The following is an 18,884-nucleotide window of genomic DNA, read 5'->3' on the forward strand; positions in this document are numbered from 1 at the left end:
GCTGTACTTCTTGGCTTCATCGCTTCTTGGCTCTGGGCCCTCGGAATGGCCACCTCAGCTCTTTGGCCCTCAGTCTTTTCGTCTGTAAAATGGGGCAAATGGTGATCACCTCAAGAGATAGTGCCTGTCAAGTGTGCCTGTCAAGCCCAGCATTTTGAAAGTCCCCCCCTCCCGCCCCAAAACTTTAGCCAGTGTTTAGTGTTGTTGTTGTTATGGGCACACCGTCTCCCAGACCCACATGCCCTGTTCCAGATGTGTTTGCCTTGGTGGAGGCAGCTAGAGGGCTGGGGTAGCTGTTGCAGGCACCTCCTGGAGACCCAGCTGGAGGAGTCAGCTCCTCCAGCCTACTTGTCCTGTGGCCCACCACCCCCACTTCCCCAACACACACATGATTTGGGGTCCTCTGCCTCCTGAGGTGGGCCTTTGGACCGGAGTATTTTCCCTTCTGAAGGGGGCGGACCCTGTGGTTTCCTCCCTGGGTGACTTCCGGCTGAGAGGGCTTGGCCCCCAGAGAGGGCGGGGAGATGACACAGTTGTTCCCCCAGCCCTGCGGGGCGGGCAGCATGGTTCACTCCAGCATGGGGGCTCCAGGTAAGGGGCCTGGGGCCAGCGCCGGCTGCCTGCCCTGACTTTCCTCCTTAGCTGTCTCCTCTTACTTTCTTTCACTCTGTACCTCAGCAGCTCCCCCTTTCCCACCCTGCGTCCCCACGCTCAGCTCCTCTTTCCCCTTCCCTTCCACTCCAGACACCTGGGGGCTTCTGATCTCTCCCCTCATCTGTGCTGCAGTGTTCTGAGGGCTCTGGGGGATGGGGAGGATGGAGCCCCGTAGTGGTAACAGGCTCTTACATGGAGGGCCAGTGGGTGGGCTTCTTGGTTGGGGACTGCAAAGGGGTGGGAACACTGAGTTGCAGGACTTTTCAGTGTGTGTGAGTTTCTGTGCGTGTGTCTGTGAGTGGTAGTTCTGAGTCCTCTGAGTGTGCCTGTCATGTGTCTGTGTGTGAGGGGCTGTTGTATGTGGCATTGTGGGCTCTCCTTGGCAGTGATCTCTTGGCTCACTGCCTCACTTCATTTGTCTCAGATGTCACCTCCTCAGGGAGGCCTTCCCTGACCTCCCTGTCTGAACTGGCAACCAATCCCGCCGTTCTCAGTCCCCTTGCCCTGCTTTGTCTTTCCTTTATGGCATTTATCACTGCCTGAAAATTTATTATATGTCAGTTGACTGAGTGAATGTTGGGTGCCAGGCACCATACAAGGTGATTTGTATTTGTTGGCTCATTTGGTAAAATGTGTCCATTTCTGCATAATGATAGTCATCTCCCAGCAGTGCTGATGGGACAGTTAAATGAGGTAATGTGTGTAGATGCTTAACACAGTGCCTGGAACACAGCAAGCGTCAGTACTGCGTGATTGTTTCATTTGCGGCCGTATAGACGTGAGTGTTGGTGTGTGTCACATTCGTGAGTGTCAGTGGATGTGAGTCCTTCTTTGGCGTGTACCATCCTATCTGCATCTGTGTGCGCGGGCATCCCTGGGATCCTTCAACAACATGTATTTATTGAGCAGTTCCGTGCTGGGTGTTGGTATACAACTGAAAAAAGGAGCTTTCGGTCCGTCCTCCTGGAGTTCCCAGTCGGGGGAGACAGACCTGTTGCCAGATAGAGGAGGAGGCATGGGCAGGGGGTCAGGGCTGGGATGCTGGAGACACAGGAGTCGTGGGAGCCTAGAAGACCGGCCCAGTTGAGCCACTGGGGTGTCAGAGAGGGCTTCCTGGAGGAGGGGACGTCTGGGCTGAGATACGAAGGATGAGTGGGTATGAGCAAGGCGAAGGAGGTGAGGGAGGGGGTTGAGATGGAGGGAAGACTACTTGCAAGATGGCACGTGATTATTTATTGGGGTGACTGTATGTGCAACTGTGTATGTGTGCACACATACAGTGTAGACACGGAGATCCAGGGTGTCTGCACACGCATGCTGTCTACTCCACCACGGACTCATCCCTGTCTGGGGTTGAATGGGGGCCTCGTACGTGCTGGAAGTACTGAGTTAGACCCCTAACTGGGGATTTCTCACAGAGCCGCCCTGCCTGGGAGGCCCACCTGGCTTCCCTGCCTGGACACGCGTTAATATGCTGCATGGTCTTGGGCAGATCACTTGTCCTGCCTGGGCTCCACACCTGTGGACTGGGCTCAGGGGTCCACCCTGGCCACCTCCCAGGATGAGCTGATTCTGGGCGTGTGAGTGTGCACACATTTGTGTATATGTCTGTCTGAGTGGCCTGGGTATGGGTGTGTCTGCCTATGTGTCAATCTGTATGTCTGTCTGTGCGTGACTCTGGATGTGTATATCCACATCTGTGTGTATCTGAGTAACTGTGTGTGTGTGTATGGGTGTGTGTGCATGTCTCTGTGTGTGTCTGTCTGAGTGACTCTGGGCATATGTGTGTGTCTATCTGAGCGACCTGAGTGTATGTGTGTATGCACATCTGTATCTATCTGTATGTCTGTGAGTGACAGTGTGAGTGTGTGCATGTGTGTGTGTGTACATATATGTCTATTTGTATGTCTGTGTGTGACTCTGGGGTGTGGTTCGGGGTGCGTGTGCATGTGTGTGTGTGTGTGTCTGAGTGACCTGTGTGTGTGTGTGTGTACATGTATGTTTATTTGAATGTCTGTGAGTGACTCTGGGGAGTGATTCGGGGTGTGTGTGTGTGTGTAAGTGCAGGTGTGCATGCACATGTCTGGGTGTGTGTTTTGCAAATCTACCCATGTCATTGTGTCTGGGCGTATGTCTTCTCCGCCAACATTTTTGCCTGGGATCTGTGCACACCTGTCCCTGCGTGTGTTTGTGTGGTCTCTGTCCTCGTCTGGGCCCTGCCTGGCTGAGGCTGTGGTGTGTGTGCGATGTGGCAGCGCTTGCCTGTTGTCGGCACAGCTGTGGGGCCACCCTCTCTTGTTGTGTCTGCTGCCTCTCTCTCCATTCCTCCCTCCTGACAGCTCAGAACTGTTCACTCCCTTGAGGCCACCCAGGGACAGATGTGGGGCGGTGGGGTGTGAGGTGCTGCTCCTAGGGAGGCAGGGACCGGGCCAGCTGGGCCCACAGAGGTTCCCGGCAGTGCGAACCCTGCCCACAGGGGCTCCCAAGCCGCAGCCTTGATCGAAGCCGGCTCTGAAGGCAGGAGACCCAGGGGACAGGCCAAGAGGGGCCAGGAGGGGTGAGGGGCAGCCCTTGAGCCCTCTATATTTAGTCCCATTTTCGGTAAGTGCTAACGAGAAGCTGGCCCAAGTCTGCTAAAACCGGCTGGGGGAAATGCAGAGGAGAAGTGAAAGTCCGGGGAGGGAGGGGCGAGGGAGGGGTGGGGAGGGCGGAGGGGACCCAGAGTCCCAGGCCTGAGGCAGTGGGGCAAGCGAGTGTGACCCCAAGGGTGTGGGTAGCCCTGGGTGTGTCTGACTCCAGGATGGTGGGATTCCGGGGGCCCAGTAGAATTCTGCATTGCTTTGTCCTGCCTGGCCCTCTAAAGAATTATATACCTCCTGGGATGGGAGAAGGGAGGGGTGACCATGGTCATATAACCAAGCAGCCTTTCTGTGTGAACGAGGCCTTGAGATGAGCTGCGGCGGAAGGCGCCAGGCGCCAGGGAGCCGGAGCATATTAGGATCACCTGGTGGGCGTGGGGGTGGGGGTGGAGTTGGTGGCTTTTCAAAAATCCAGATGTCCAGGTCTCCCCTTGTCCCAGTGAAACCAGAGTGTCTGGGTAGGAGTAGGTGTCTGTGTTTCTCTAGAGTCAAGAGAGAGGGGCCTGGGCCAAGGCCAACAGCCTGCAGGACGGGCACCTCAGCAGGCCTCTTAACGGGATTGCCAATGCCCTCAGGTGTTAAGGCAACATTTGGCTTTGGATCTGTGGTGGAAATGGAGTCCCCTCTTCATCTTTGGTGGGCATGATTCAATGATTTCCCTCATGCCACCTTTGCCTCCTCAGCCACTATCCCTGCAGAGGTTACTTTAAAGGTTTAGGTTGGAGTTGCTTGGGGATTGGTGCTCAAGATCAAGGTGGCAGGTGGCAGCAGGGAGAGACGCTTGTCTGGGACAAGATTGGGTCCTGGTCTGTCAGAGATTCTTGCATGCATTCGTTCATTCCAAAGACACAGTTCCAGCCAGGGCTGTTATGACACCAGCTTGGGCTCTAAGGAGCTCATAGGCTGGGGCAGGGGGACGTTGTTGCCCAGGGGGTCAGAGTGTGTGAGGGGGCAGAGGCAGGGGGTTCCCAGAGAAGAGAGACACTAACCACCTGAGGAGTCAGGGAGGACCTCACAGAGAAGGTGACGTGTGAGCTGGGACCTTAAAGAGGAGCAGGAGTTTGCTAGTGGAGAAGAAAAGGTCACTAGGTGGGGGAAGGGCAAAGGCGAAGGCCTGGAGGAAGGAGGGAGATCAGGGTCTTGGGGCACCCTTGTGCACTCGACCCACACATCCTGGGCTGGGCAGTGTTGGGGACCCCAAGATGAGTCAGACCTGCCCTCAAGGGGTTCCTAGTCTAATGGGGGAGACATACTGGGGCCCAGATGGCTGCAGCCTCTAGGTCAGTCACCAGGGGAGAGGCTGGGCCAGCGGGAGCCGGGGTGGAGGAAGGCACTGTCATAGAGGACAGAGCCTGTGCTGGGGCCTGAAGGATGAGTAGGAGGTCACTAGGCAGACAGAATATGGGACAGCCTTCCAGGCAGAGGGGGCAGCCTACAGCAAGGCCTCAGGAAACATGTTAAATGGCAGAGAGACAGTAGGACGGGGCATTTAGCAGGACAGGGCAACATTTAGCACCTACTGTTCTGAGCTGGGTGATGCCAGGGAGCCAGCAGTGAGTCAGAGCAGGCCTGCCCCCTGGTCTGGTGGGAAAGGACGCAGACACAGAAGCCCTGTGGGCTCAGGGCTAGGACAGTGGGAGGGCACGACTGTGGGAGGCTGTATTATTTTCCCAGGGCTGCTGTCACGGAGTACTGTACGCTGGGTGTCTTAAACAACAGAAATTAATTTTCCTGAAATCTGGGAGCTGGAAGCCTAAGGTCAAGGTGGCAGTGGGGTTGGTTTCTTCGGAGGCCTCTCTCCTCGGCTTGGGAGGGCCCACTTCTCCCTGTGTCTTCACATGGGCTACTTTCTGTGTGTCTGTGTCCCAATTTCCTCCTCTTATGAGGACACCAGTCATATTGGATTAAGGCCTACCGTAATGGTCTCATTTAACTTGATTACCTCTTTAAAAACCCTATCTGGGCTTTTCTTGGGGAGATGGAGAGCTGTGGAAAGGTTCAGGGCCAGGCTGTGGGAAGGATCTCCCTGGGGCCAGAGGGACACTTGTTGGGAGGAAGGGCCGGAGAGGGGGGTTGGAGCAGGGGTCTCAGGGATGCTAGGAGGGGTGGGATGCAGTATCGCACGAGCATTAGCAATTGCTGGGAGCTGGACCAAGTTCTGGGCCATGTAGAGGCAGGCTTAGGCAGGACCCCTGCCCTTAGTGTCCTGGAGTCAGGACTGGGGTCTCTCACCTGGGACCAGCACCCAGGACCACCTCCTGTGTCTCTCAAGATCATTAGTCACTCACCGCCATCCTAGTGCCTAGAAGCAGAGCCTGAGCTCTCATAGCATCCTGGGCACCTGCTCCCCACACCACCTCACCAGCCTATGCCTTAATACTGTGTACTGGCTTTTTTTTTTTTTAAGCTTTTAATTTCTTTTTTAATGTGAAAACATACTTACAGTAAAGTGCTCAAATTTTATGGGTGCACCTTGATGCATTTTTCCCTACATACGGAACCACATAACCACCAAATAGATGACGATACAGAACATTTCCAACCCCCTGCAGGCCTCCTCACGCTCATTCCCCGTCAGCAGCCCCCAGACGTTACCCATAATCTGACCTTGGCCATCTGATATCATCTTGCCTGTTTCTGAGCTTCCTGTAATTGGAATCCTACTGTCTGTCTGCTTTTGTGTCTGATGTCTTTCCCTTGGTGTCGTGCCTGCAAGAGTCAGTGGTGCGTGTGATGCTGGAGTTTGTTCCTTTTCTTGCTGTGGGGCGTTTCATTGTATGGACATACCACACTGTGTCCGTGCGCTGATAGGCCCTTGACTTGTTTCCAGTTTGGGGCCATTTGGAAGGGGCTGCTGTGTGCCCGTGGGCTCGGGGGCAGGATTCTCCTCTGTCTCAGGAGGATGCTCGGGAGCGGATGTGCTGGGTCCTAGGGAGGGGGCACCTCTTCAGTTTTCCTGAATTGTGCTTATATCGATTTATACTCCCACGAGCAGTGTGTGACCTGGCTTTTTAATCAGGAATTTTAAACCCGAGCGGCGTTTCATGTTGAGTAACCCTCAGTTGCAAAATTCCTGGACATTTTTTGTTTTTTTTTCCAGTTGCTGAGGACGTCCTAGCTCTCGTTAGCTGGCCTTCCTTAAATATCTTGGGTGCGGAACGTGCTCGAATTGGACAGCCCCTTTGATAGGGCATCGTGGTTTAGGCAGGGATGTGGAATGTGTTGTGGGGGAGACCTTCGGGTCAGAGTCAGGGTCACGAGTAAGGTCTAAGGCCAAACTGGGAGTCAAGGTCAGATGAAGGACTTGTGCCATCAGGATGGGAGTTGGGATTCAGGGTGGGTAAGGGGACTGAGAACGGGTAGGGCAGAAGCGTAGGTTTGTATGGGATCTAGGACCAGAAAGGGTTGGGTTTGAGTCAGCGTCAGTCAGGGTGAACTTGAGTAGGGGTGACAGCTGGAGATGAGGTGGGTGGAAGCCACAGCAGGGGTCCACTAGACCATAGCAGTCCTGATTAGAAGCGGGAACTCTGGAGTCATGAAGACAGGTGTCCAATCGGGGCACCTCTGTCTCACTGTGCTCCTTCTCTGTAAAATGGGGGTAATATTAGCACCAACTGCTACTGTGAGCTCCGAATCATACTTAACACTGTGCTCAGCGTTGGTAAGTGCTCACCTTTCCATTCTCAGCATCAGAGTGTTGTGAGGGTAGAGCATTGCTTTGTGTCCCCAGGGCCAGCTTGCTGTTTGCCCCTTCCCCTCATGTCCTGGGTTTATGGGACGATAGCATGGGATTGCATTTGTAGGCTGGGGCTCCTGGGTTGGATTTGGGTGTGCAGTCAGGATTCAAGGCTGAAGTCCCAGATGAGGCCCAGAAGTAAGTCCAAGGACCTGGTCGGGGCAGAGCCGGTTGGTGTTGGAGTCGGAGTTCTGAGTTCTGAGTGAGGCTGCCGGGCCTGTGTGCTGAATGTGAAAAGGGAGGCCAGGAGGCCAGGTGGGGGTCAGGTGTGGACAGGAACATTGTGGGCTGGGGGAGGGGCAGAGGGCGCCAAATCCCACGCAGAGATCAGAAGACTCACTCCTTTGGGGATGCTGCAGCCCTTCACACCCCCAGGCCCCACTCAGAGTGGAAAACATGTCTCACCCAAAACCTGGTGAGGCAGGACGGGCGCGCCTCAGGAGGAGGCCCAAGGCTGACTCGCTCCTGTGGAACATCACCTGCCTCCTCCTGGGCACCGAAGGCTTCTCACGACAACCGGCTACCTCCCACCCTGCCCCAGGGCCTCACGGGAGCTGGCCCTCCCCGTGCCACCTTCTGCAGGGCTGAAAAGGATCCCTTTCTTGTCCTGCCAGAGGAGGGCAGAGGCCCAGTAAGGAGGGCATGTCTCCTGGCAAGAGGCACTTGCAAGGTGGCAGGGGGCGTGGGGGATTTGGAGAGAGGCCAGGGTGGTGCTGGAGGAGGGCCCAAGAGCCCGCCTGGCTTCCCTCACCCCACTTACATCCCTCTTCTGTCCCCAGGAATAAGAATGTCTAAGCCCCTGGAGGCCGAGAAGCAAGGTCTGGACTCCCCGTCAGAGCACACAGGTGGGTGGGGATGGGAGCAGGGAGGGCAGGGGGCCTGTGGGGTGGGGGAGCTGCGGGGCTGTGGGTGGCACAGGTGACAACTCTTTCCCTCTCATTGCAGACACTGAAAGAAATGGACCAGACACTAACCATCAGGTCAGGAGGGAGTAGATGAGCAGGAGAGGTGGGGAGGGGGAGAAGGGAGCAGAGGGGGCCCCTGTGGGGAAGGGGCAGGGTGTCAGAAGCTGCTTCACCTCACTCTTCCCATTTCCCACCCCAACTTTTTCTTCCCAGAACCCCCAGAATAAGACCTCCCCGTTCTCCGTGTCCCCAACTGGCCCCAGCACCAAGGTAAGCACTTATCAGAACAGCCAGGGCAGAGGAACAAGGAGGGTGTCCTGTGATGGGTTGGCATCTGGAAGAGGGTCCCGCATACCTTTTTGGGCCCAGGGCCTGAAGGGGGGGCACGGAGCCCCGATGCCTTGGTGACAAGGCTCCTCCCGCCCCTTCTCACACTCAGGCTCCCGCCCCAGGCCTGTGACTCACCCAGGCTCCTTCCCCTTCCCTGGGGGGTGGGGGTGGCCAGGGAAATCCCCCCCAGAGCCCCAGGGCGATGAACAACAGGAAGCTGAGGGCCCCACCCCCATCCCAACTTCCCTGACAGGGGCCTGCCCTACCCCCAGCCCCCCAAAACACACACTCAGGGGCCAGCCAATAAAGGGGTATATGGGATGGAGGGGGCAGACCTAGTAAGGATGACTGAGGTTGATGAGGAGGCTGGAAGTGGCCGGACAGAAGAAATCCCTAATCCATTCAGGGCCCTGCCTGCTTCTGGGCACTGCTGGGCTTCCTGAGGTTTCTGGGGCCCAGGCCTCCATGCTCTAGCCTGGTGGCTACAGAAGACTGACGGTAGCATGGAGGGCAGGGGCAGAGGGGTCCTTGGCAAGGGATGGGGTTGGGGGCCGGGAACTACTCTGTGACCTTGGGAAAATCACTGCCCGCCCCCACCACCACAGGGCTTCTCGGTTTCCTCGTCTCTAACATGGGGGGCTGTCAAATCCGACAGCCTCTGAGGTGTCCTGTTGCAGCTTAGTGGGTGGGTATCTTGTGCTGAGTGAGTTGGCCAGGGCCCCGGGGGAAGGGCTCTGGCCCTGGCTTCCTTCCCTCTGATCTCAGGAGCAGTTCTGGCCTTAGCCCTTGGAGCAGAGTGCACGTCCATCGCCCTGACCCTCTCCCTCCTCAGCTGCATCTTTGCAGCCTCTCCCAGCCCCACGGCAGCCTTGCTTCTCTGTGGGGAAACCAGGGGCCCTGGGAAAGAAGGGTTCTCTCTGCCCTTCCCCGTCCTGGACCCTGGTTCCTCGGGAAAGCCCGAGGCAGAGAGGGTGTTGACCTCTGACTCTGGGCCTCTGTCCACACCTCGTCCTGTTTGCTGGCAGCCTCTGCTTTCCCCAACTGCAGTGATTCATGTGCTCCCATCACAATTTCAGACACATCCACACACGGCCGTGTACAATTACTTACATCACAATTGTGTTAATTGGCTTCATTTGTAAAAAAATTTTATTATGGAAACTGTGAAACAGATACCAAAGGAGATAAAAAGGGTATCATGAAAATAAGCCCCCAGGTACCCATCAGTCAGCTTCAGCCATTTTCAGCTCATGAACTGGCTTGCTTTTTCAACAGCTCAAATACATGTTTTCTTAAATGGAAATTTCATGAATGGAAAACCAGAATCTCTTGCCATGGAAATAAATACAATGTGTTTTTTTTTTTTTTTTTTTTTTTTTTTAACTAATCTCCACGCTCAACACGGGGCTCGATCTCACGACCCCGAGATCAAGCGTCGATGCTGTACCGACTGAGCCAGCCAGGCGCCCCAACACAATGATTATTAAAATGTACTCAGAGACTCTTGCCTGTTGACGGGTCTAAGCCTGAGGTCTTTCCTTCATTTGTTCAAAAGGGACATCAGCAGTGTTGGGGGTGAGGCATTAGAGCCATCCCAGCACCTAATCGAGGCTTTCTCAAGAGAACCAGAAAGAATGAAAGACATCTGAAAGAGAACTAGTATCCTCACCATGTTTTTTTTTTTTTTCTGGCTTTTCATTGAAATGTGACGCACGCAGAGATCCTCAGTGAATTTTCACAAACTGAACACCTGTGTTGCCCACGCCAGATCTTCCAGACTTCCAGAGGCCCTCGATTCCCCACCAGGGGATGCTGCATCCCTGTACCCCTTAAACTTTCTGACATTTGTCTCCATACCCTGGGGCATGCTACTCACCCTCTGTGATTTGGCCTTTTCCAGGCCTCTGTTCATCTCACTCTGCATTCCAAATGCCACACCCTCCTGTAAGCTGCTCTGTCACCTTGCACAAGTTGCCTTCCCTCTCTGGACCCCCTTTTGCAAAATGGTGCTAGGACGTGGGGCTGAAGGATGATCCCATCCTTCATGAAGGGTGTGTCCCGCCCTGGGTCTAAGAGTGTGATTATGCAAGCCATGCCTTCCCCCAGCCCCACATGTCCTTTACCAGCCGACCTCTCAGGCAAGCCCACCGTAGTCTGGCCTTTCTGTCTAGGAGAGGAAGAAAGCCAGGACTGCTCTATGCTGGTCTGTCCTATGTGTTTGATGCAAGATGCCTCTCCACACAGAGATGAGGAGGGCTCAGTGAACTTCTGGGGTGGAGGCTGAAAGCTGGCGGCATCTGGGCCACATCTGGCCTACGTATGTGTTTGGCTGGTCCTGCCAGCCTTTTGGGTTTTTTTGTTGTTGTTGTTGTTGTTTTTTTAGGTTGTTTTTGGTTTTTGCTTTAGATTTTGAAATGAGTGGTTGGTGGGAGCACAGGAGTAGCTGGGCAAGCTTCCCCTCCAGAAGGGCCTCACATGCTGCCAGCCCACCCTATCCTCGTCTGCCCATGCCACCCATTTGCACTGTCCGCATCTTTCCATGCTCATTTGAATTCCAGATCCATGTTCCAAGGTGGTGTTTTTTTTTTTTTTTTTTAATTACCTAAGACCCATTCTTCCAAAGAAGTCTTACTCCATTAATGAGAGATGCACTCTGGCTAAAGCAGATGGGGGGTGGGGACCCGGAACTCTATTCTTTGATGCCCCAAGTCCCCTGCTGGCACATTTCCCATTTTACAGATGGGGAAACTGCACCCTCCCCTCCACCCAGAGGGGAAAACTGCTCTCCAAAGGTACCCCTCTCCCGTTTGGTGCACGGGGGAGTATGTAGCCCTACTGATTGATGAGGAACCTGAGGCCAGAGGGGTGGTCTAAAATCCCCGGCCGGCCAGCGCAGGGCCTTGCCTCTACACCCCAGCCCACTCCTCCTGTGCCGGCCCGAGGCTGCTGTTGCCACACATGTGCCCTCTCTTTGGTTCACAGGTGGGCATTCTCTCTGGCCTCCACTTAACATTCTGGGGTCCCGGACCCTGCCTCTCTCCCCCCCAGATCAAGGCTGAAGACCCCAGTGGCGACTCAGCCCCAGCAGCACCCCCGCCCCCCCAGCCGGCTCAGCCACATCTGCCCCAGGCCCAACTCATGTTGACAGGCAGCCAGCTAGCCGGGGTAAGTACTTGGGGAAGGACGGGGAACATGGGCCTCGACCAGCCACCTCCCATCTGTTACAGGACTTGTGGCAGTGGGTGTCCTGCCAGGGCTGCGGCCATGCTCTCACGCCTGCCTCCTGCCCTCCTCAGGCCTTCTGGAAGACTTGCCCCCTAACCTGCTTGGCTCCAGCACTAACCCCTCTCTGCCTTCTCTGCTCCTCCCCCCACTCCTGTGGCCCTGCTGCCTGTGCCGCACAGCTCACGGCGCTGATGCCCGCTCAGCAGCAGCTCCTCCTGCAGCAAGCCCAGGCCCAGCTCCTGGCCGCCGCCGTGCAGCAATCCAGTGCCGCCGCCGCTGCCGCCGCCGCCTCCACCTCCTCCTCCTCTTCCTCCTCCTCCTCCTCCTCTGCCTCCTCCTCGACCTCGCAGCCCCCAGCCTCCTCTGGGGGGGGCGACCTGCCACCACCACAGCCTGCCAGCCAGCCCCCCGGGACCCCACAGCTCACCCTCTCCCAGCCCATCCAGCTCACGGCACAGGTAAGGGCAGCCCTAGGGGGCAGGCGCCCTCCAGCAGAGGGCCCGCAGGAGCCTGGTGTGCAGGGTGCTGACTCTTCTGACTGCTGGTCATGTACCAGGCAGCTCCCAGCAACCCCAGGCACCCTTGGGGGATGTTGCCACCCGTGTCTCGGTGGGGTAAATCAAGGCTCAGAGGGAGGACATCTTCCATGTGATGGCGTGCCCGGCTAACCGTTTTCTGTGTATCTCACTGAGGGTTCCCAGACACTTGGGAGGTTGGCCCATTATCCTCAGTTTATGGCTGAGGAAACGAGGAATCACCTCCATGGAATGGTGCCCGCGTGGGCGCAGAGGGAAAGGCTGAAACTCTGAGCCAGCGCCCTATAATGTGTGCTCTGGCGTATCCAGTGAGAGATGCTTTTTCAGAAAAGGGGCCCGTGGCTGCTGGGCCAGGGAATGCTGCATCCGCTCTGACCATTCTGGAGACTTCTGGCATACACTGAATCATGAGTTAGTGGCTCTGTTCATTTCCTGGGGCTGCCGTGACAAAGCCCCACAAACTGGGTGGCTCCAGGGAGATTCTCTCTCTGCTTCTTCTAGGTTCTGGTAGTGCCGGAAATCCTTGCATTCTTGTAGCTGGATTGCTCCAATCTCTGCCTCCTTGGCCGTAGGGCCATCTTCTCTCTGTGTGTGTCTGTCTCTGCGTTCACCTTTCCCCTTCTTATTATAAGGACACCAGTCTTTGGATTAGGGCTCACCCTAATCACCTCATTTAACTTGATTACATCTGCAAAGACCATGTTTCCAAATACGGTCGTATTTACAGGCACCAGGGCTTAGGACTTCCAACAAAATCTTTTTGGGAGACCCAATTCAACCCAAGATATTGGCCAAGAAATTTCCTGTAAGGATAGTCGGTGAAACAGAGTAGGTAGAACAGAGCCTCCCCTCCTGATGGGCTTGTTCTCTCCATCCACACTTGTCCCTGTCACCCATTGGTGCTATCTTTCTGGGTTCCGAAAGCGTTTGAAGCTGTGGCCTGTGTTCCAGGGCAGTGAAGGTCCTGAGAAGTCCTGCAGCAGGGAACCTTGTTTAACTTCCCTTAGTCTTGTGTTTCCCACAATGACTGCTCTTTGGATCGCTTTTCTTTCTCTCCATCCACTACCTTCCATGGAACCCGAGGGGCCGAAACTATCTACTGTCTACACAGAGAAGGTGTCCGGAGCCTACAAGGTTGTCCCTTGACAGAGTTCAGCTTCCAGTGGGCCTGTTCCACTATCACTGGTGCTCCCACAGAGACTGTTCTTAACGCTGAGCTGGTGTCTGCACCCTTTGAGCTTCCTGCCTCTGGGCCTGGTTCTGCAGAGACACACAGAGCAATCTGTGCCCTCTGCTCTGTGACGGCTCTTCCAGACTTAGCCCCGTGACACCTGGCTCACCACGATAACCGTAACTAGAGTCTGGCAGGTGCTGCCTTTGTAGAGGGCACTGTGCTAACGGTGACCTCCTTGCATCCACAAATCCTCATCTGGGGCGAGGTCACCCCATGAGCACAAGGGGCAGAGCAGCCTGGGTGCCAGGCCTGGGAGTCCAGGGCTTGAACCACATGAGCCGGGGCTGCTGCCTGTGGCCATCCTTCCCACCTTTCCCCCACCCCTCGCCACCAGAGATCCCAGCAGCAGGGGGGGTGCCTCTCAGCACATACAGCAAGCCCCAGTGCTCAGGGCTCCTCCCCTCCCCCAGGTCTCAAGTATCCATGCCCCTGCTCCTGTTCTGTCTACCTGGAAGTTGGCTCCCTCCCTTTACATGGACAGCTTCTCTTCAGCCTTTAAACCTCAGCTTGGGGGTCCACACTGCCGGGAAGTCTTCCAAGACTTCCCTCCCTCCAGCTGCTTTGATTTCCTGCCTCCTGCATTCTCCAGAGGCCTCCAGACCCTTTCCTTTGCTTCTGGCCCTAATCACCAGCTTGGGGTCCAAATATACCTGAGGACGTATCTGTGGAAGGGACACAGACTCCAGGGAGAGAGGAGGGACAAAGCAGCCTCATGCAGGCCAGCCAGGCCATCATCCCTTGGGAGCAACAGGCGGTCCTTCCTTGCATACATTCCTAGAACCACCTCCTCCAAGCTCCGTGCCACCTGCTGTCCTGCCCAGACTCTGATTCTCAAGGCCTCCTCCAACACCTTCCTCTGGCTCCTCCCTCCCCAGTTCCTATCTGCTTGGGCTGCCTTCTGCAACTGCGAGGCTGGGCCAAATTTGTTTTCTGGGAGTTCTGTCACCCTGTGACCTCATTTCCTTAACAGACAGATGTTTATCCCATACCACCAAGAGCTCCAGGCCCCGTGCCGACCAGCTGCGGTGGGTACCACAGTCCTTCTGCCTTAGCTGCCCACTGCAGCCCCAGCTGTCTCACCCCTGGGCTTGACCCCTCTTCCTCAGCTTGTGTCCCTCGCCCGCCCATTCTGCTTCCCATGCCCGCTCCTCTCTGTCCTGGGGTCATTTCACAGACATTTCCCGGCCTCCTGTGTGTCAGGCCCTGGCGGGAAGCTAAAGGCTTAGGAATGACTCAGACCCTTCCTTGCCCCCTAAGGGCTCCCAGTCTTCTAGGGAAACAGACATGCCAACGAGCCACTAAGAAATGTTTTACTTTAACAATACTAAGAAAGTAAAAAACACCCCTAGCCCTATCATTTTAAAATTACATAAAGTACTAAGGGAAAGTCCCCCATCTGTCCCTCGAAAGCCAGTTTCCAAAGCAATGTCAGTTAAACCATTTGTCAGGAACCTTCCCTGCATTTTCCTAGCTCATACAGAGAAAGGGACGGTTATAACACACTTCTATAATTTGTGTGTCCAGCACTCAGCACGATGCTTTCCACCAAGGGGGCCACGTGGATGTTTACTGAATCAATGAGGGATGTTTTGCTGCAGCTTTTCAATCAAGGGTAGGGAAGACATCTCTCCGGGGGAGTAATTCAGAATGTCTGGGGTAGGGGTAGGCATTGATTGAAAATTTACATTAACTGTTAAAACATCATTTTGTATTTAGAGGGAGGAAAAAAAGCCCTATTTCCGTAATATGACCATGGCAAATAAAGCTTGACAAAATCTTTTAGGCTGGCAGGACCTAGTGAGTACAGGTGTTCCAGAGAAACCTATTGGATGTGGTGGGAGTGTGGGAGAAGACAGGTGACCTGTGTCTGAGGGAATCAGAGAAGGCTTCCTGGAGGAGGTGGAATCTGACCTGAGCTGGGACAAGTAGGAGTTTACCGGGTTTACGAAGTGGAGAACGCTGTTCCAGACTGGAGTGTAACATGAGAGAGTGCGGTGGGCTCTGGGAGTGGGGGGTCGGGGACCAGCAGTGGAAGGTAGCACAGGATGGGCTAGGAGGCGTGGTAGCTGGACCAAACCCCATACCAGGTGGCTGGAGAAAGGGGATATTTGGCTCAGATCACTGAAGAGGCCCAGCCTGGAACGCGGGTCCCAGTCCCAGGGGTCTGTCTCTTTTATCATTCGGAGGCAGGCAAAATGGGCGCTTGCCCGTTTTGACTTGCAGCCCCTGTGCCCAGGGAGATAAAACCCTCCCGCAGGCCAGGGTTGAGTTAGTGTCCTCAACCCCTGAGAAGGTAGGGTCAGCCCACCTGGACCATGTGATCTGAGAATGGGGGAGGGCAAGTCCCCAAGAGGAAGAGACGGATGTTGTTGCTTGAGGAAGGGGCAGTGGGTGCCAGGTCAGTGACACCTGGAGGTGTGTCGTCAGTTTACCCACAGGCCCTGGAGTCCAGAAGCCGGGCCGGGATGTACTAGTTACCCCACAATGGTGGGGTTGGGGTCTGCTGTTGCTTCTCTAGCCTGGCATGTTAACATGAGGTAGTAGCCTGGGACGTAATACAGAATGTGCAGATGGTGCTTTTGCTCCCTGTTGGGTGGGTCGTGGCTTTGTGGTGTTCTGCCCCAAATGCGGGGGCTTCCTGGGCTCTGTGTGGCAAGGCCACCTTTGGGGGAGGGACATAGAAGAGCCCCTGCTAGAGACAGGCCACCTCTGCCCACACCACCTGCCCCCCCCAAACTTTAGGGCGTCCTCTAGTGAAGTGACTAGAATAAAAGTTGTTTATTCATTCCTCCAGCACTTATTGAGCACCTTGTGTATGCCAGGTGCCCATTCATGGCCCCGAGGGGACGGCGGTGAATGAGGCAAAGGTGGGTTCCCTTGAGGATCTTATGTTCTAGTGGGGAGACAGACAGTAAACAAGTAAACAAACAAAACAAGACTGTGTTAGAGTGAGTGTCCTGAAGAAAATGAAACAGGCTGGTGTCTTAGAGGGAGGTGGTCAGGAAAAGTTTCACTGAGGAGGTGGCCTTTGAGAGCTGAGGCCTGAATGAATCAGTCATGAAGAAGCCAGGGACAGAATTGAGGAAAAGGGATTCACAAGTGCAGGGGTCCTTAGGTGGAAAGCAGCTTGACATCAGGGCACGGAGGAAAGTGGTATGTCTGGAGCAGAGCAAGCGAGCGGGAGACAAGTAAGAGGTGAGGTGGAGGCAGTCCGGACCAGGTGGCACAGGGCCTTCTAGGCCAGATCAAGGGGTTTGGAATGTATACCAGGTATGATGGGAAGCTTTTGGGGGTTGTCAAACAGGCAAGTGGCATGAGCCAACAGACCCTTTACAAAGCTCCCTCCAGCTGCCATGGGGAGAATGGACTGTGGAAGACCCGAGTAGAAGTGAGGGGTCCAGTGGGACATCTTGGCAGGCATCCAGGTGGGAGGTGAGGGTGATGGTGGGGGTCTGGGGTGCTATTTTATATGGATAGGCTAGATCAAGGATGATTCCTAGAATTTTGGCTTCAGCAACTGGAGGGTGGTGAGGTGATTTCCTGAGTTGGGGAAGACAGGAGGGCACAGGGTGTTCTGGAGGGCAGGAGTAGGGAACCAGGAGTTTCCCTTGGGGCATGGGAGGGGATAAAGAATCTATTCACCATCCAAGTGGAGACATCAAATAGGCAGACAGACATTTGAGGCTAGAGCTCAGCGGAGAGGCTGGGTGGGGACTGGAAGTTACGAGTTGTCAGGCAGAGGATGGGTCTCCCGCCCTGGAGAGCTTATGGTCAAAGGGGGCGACAGGAGGGGGGTATAGGGGCAGCAGATGCTTGTGCTGGGGAAGTATGTTGTGATTTCCCAAACACCTTGCAGATACTAATATTACTCAGGCCTAGTACTATCAAGTAAAGAGTCAGACATTCTTATCCCCATTTTGTAGATGAGAACACTGAGGCTCTGAGAGAGCTATGACTCAGTAGTAATGACTACCACTTATGCAGGACCACTCAAGTGAACAGAGACCAGGCTAACCATGCTATGTGTGTTGCTGCATTTAATTCCTATAATGGCCCCAGGAGATAAGAATTATTGGGGTGTCACCCAAGGAAATGGAGGCATAAACAGGGTAAGGGATACCTGTGGTTCCCCACTGTGTGAGGGACAGTCGGGTGTCTGGCCATTTCCAGGACACTGTGCACTGCCACCCTATACAGTTAAGGAGGCTGAGTCCCGGAAGAGAGCTGACTTCCAATGAGTCACACAGCAAGAAGCAAGCAACAGGGCCCAGGCTCAGACCCCCGAGGTTCCCAGCTGGCAGGGACCCTGGCACTCCTCCGACCGCCCTCCCACCCAGTGTGGGAGCTCCCTCTGCACAGTTCTGGACAAGTCGGGGTACTGTTTCTCCCAGGTGGCTCCTGGGACAGGTGCTCTCAGCCTTCCCAGGCAGCCCCTCCACCATGGGGTGGGCTGACATGTCTCAGAGGGTCAGGAAGCTAGTCCTCATTCTTTTTTTTTTTTTTTAATGATTTTATTTATTTATTTAACAGAGAGAGAGGTGCGAGAGAGGGAACACAAGCAGGGGGAGTGGGAGAGGGAGAAGCAGGCTTCCCGCTGAGCAGGGAGCCCGATGCGGGGCTCGATCCCAGAATCCTGGGATCATGACCTGAGCCGAAGGCAGACACTTAACGACTGAGCCACCCAGGCACCCCACAGTCCTCATTCTGAACACAACTGATGACAATGTAGTTTACATGGTCCCCCAGACACCCCCCTTCCTGTTCTCCCCGCTCAGGACTTAATTCTAAACTGTCCATGTCTTGGAATGGGGTATCGAGGACTGGTCATAGCTTGCCATATCAGGGAAGGCTGGTGAGTGTCACGCAGACACCACCCCAGTCTGGGTGGCTGCTGGAGCATGTGTGGGGGCCTGCAGTTGTGGGGGTGGGGAATCTGCCCTGTGCGCTGGAGTGAGGCGCTGCACCTGGGCCCAAGCGGCCACAGCAGGGGCCAGGCCTCCTCTAGTTCCTTTTCAAGGCTTTTTTCCACCCCCCCACCCCCCGCAACCCCAGGTGGAGCCAAGCCCGGATGGGAAAGTGGACAATTATACTCCGTTCACCCGTGTGTCACATAAATCGAGCATCAGTCTTTCTACCCAACTGTGGCCAAGATCCCAGTTGCTGCAAAGTACAGCCTGAAACACCACCAATCAGACCTAGCTTTGACTCATTCATTCATTGGAAATTCATCGATCGCCTGCTGGGTGGCCTGCTGGGTGCCCGCACTGGGGCCAGGGTGATCAGAATACAGTGATGCACGAGAACCGGTCTCTTCCCTTCTCAGCTTTAGTGGGGTGTGCTAAACCCTCTGCTCATTTTTCTCACAGGTTAGGGACAGAGCAGATGATCCGCTAAATATCCTGGCCAGGGGCTTCTCCCCAGTGTCTCCACTTCCTCTAACTCCTCCACCATCTTGACTTGGTCCTAATGCGCCCCCAAGTGGCTTCAGATTGCGCGCTGCCTGTAGATTATGGAGAAATGGGGCCTCCTACTGGTTAGCCGCAGTCCTGAGCCAGCACAGCACCCAAAATCTGTCATTCTGCAGTTTCTTTAGTCGGCAAACATTTTGTGAACATCCACCATGCC

General features: G+C 55.2%; 1 protein-coding gene across 7 annotated transcripts in view; it reads left to right on the forward strand.

The window, feature by feature from the left end:
- Positions 1-524: 524 nt before the first annotated feature.
- POU2F2 (POU class 2 homeobox 2) overlaps positions 525-18,884 on the forward strand; it is a 31,407-nt gene continuing 13,047 nt past the window's right edge. For 4 of the 7 annotated variants that reach the window (XM_045777387.2, XM_045777481.2, XM_045777562.2 and 1 more), the window contains exons 1-5: positions 525-591; positions 7,809-7,874; positions 7,975-8,009; positions 8,148-8,204; positions 11,313-11,429. In XM_045777387.2, coding sequence (XP_045633343.2) covers positions 525-591; positions 7,809-7,874; positions 7,975-8,009; positions 8,148-8,204; positions 11,313-11,429 — 342 coding nt within the window. Of the gene's footprint in view, positions 592-7,808; positions 7,875-7,974; positions 8,010-8,147; positions 8,205-11,312; positions 11,430-11,668; positions 11,948-18,884 lie in introns of all 7 variants that reach the window. The other 3 variants (XM_087870826.1, XM_087870827.1, XM_087870828.1) reach the window with 1 other exon arrangement.

This window comes from Ursus americanus, chromosome 21, assembly GCF_024610735.1.
Source record: "Ursus americanus isolate L20-20 chromosome 21, mUrsAme1.1.p, whole genome shotgun sequence".
NCBI lineage: Eukaryota > Metazoa > Chordata > Mammalia > Carnivora > Ursidae > Ursus > Ursus americanus.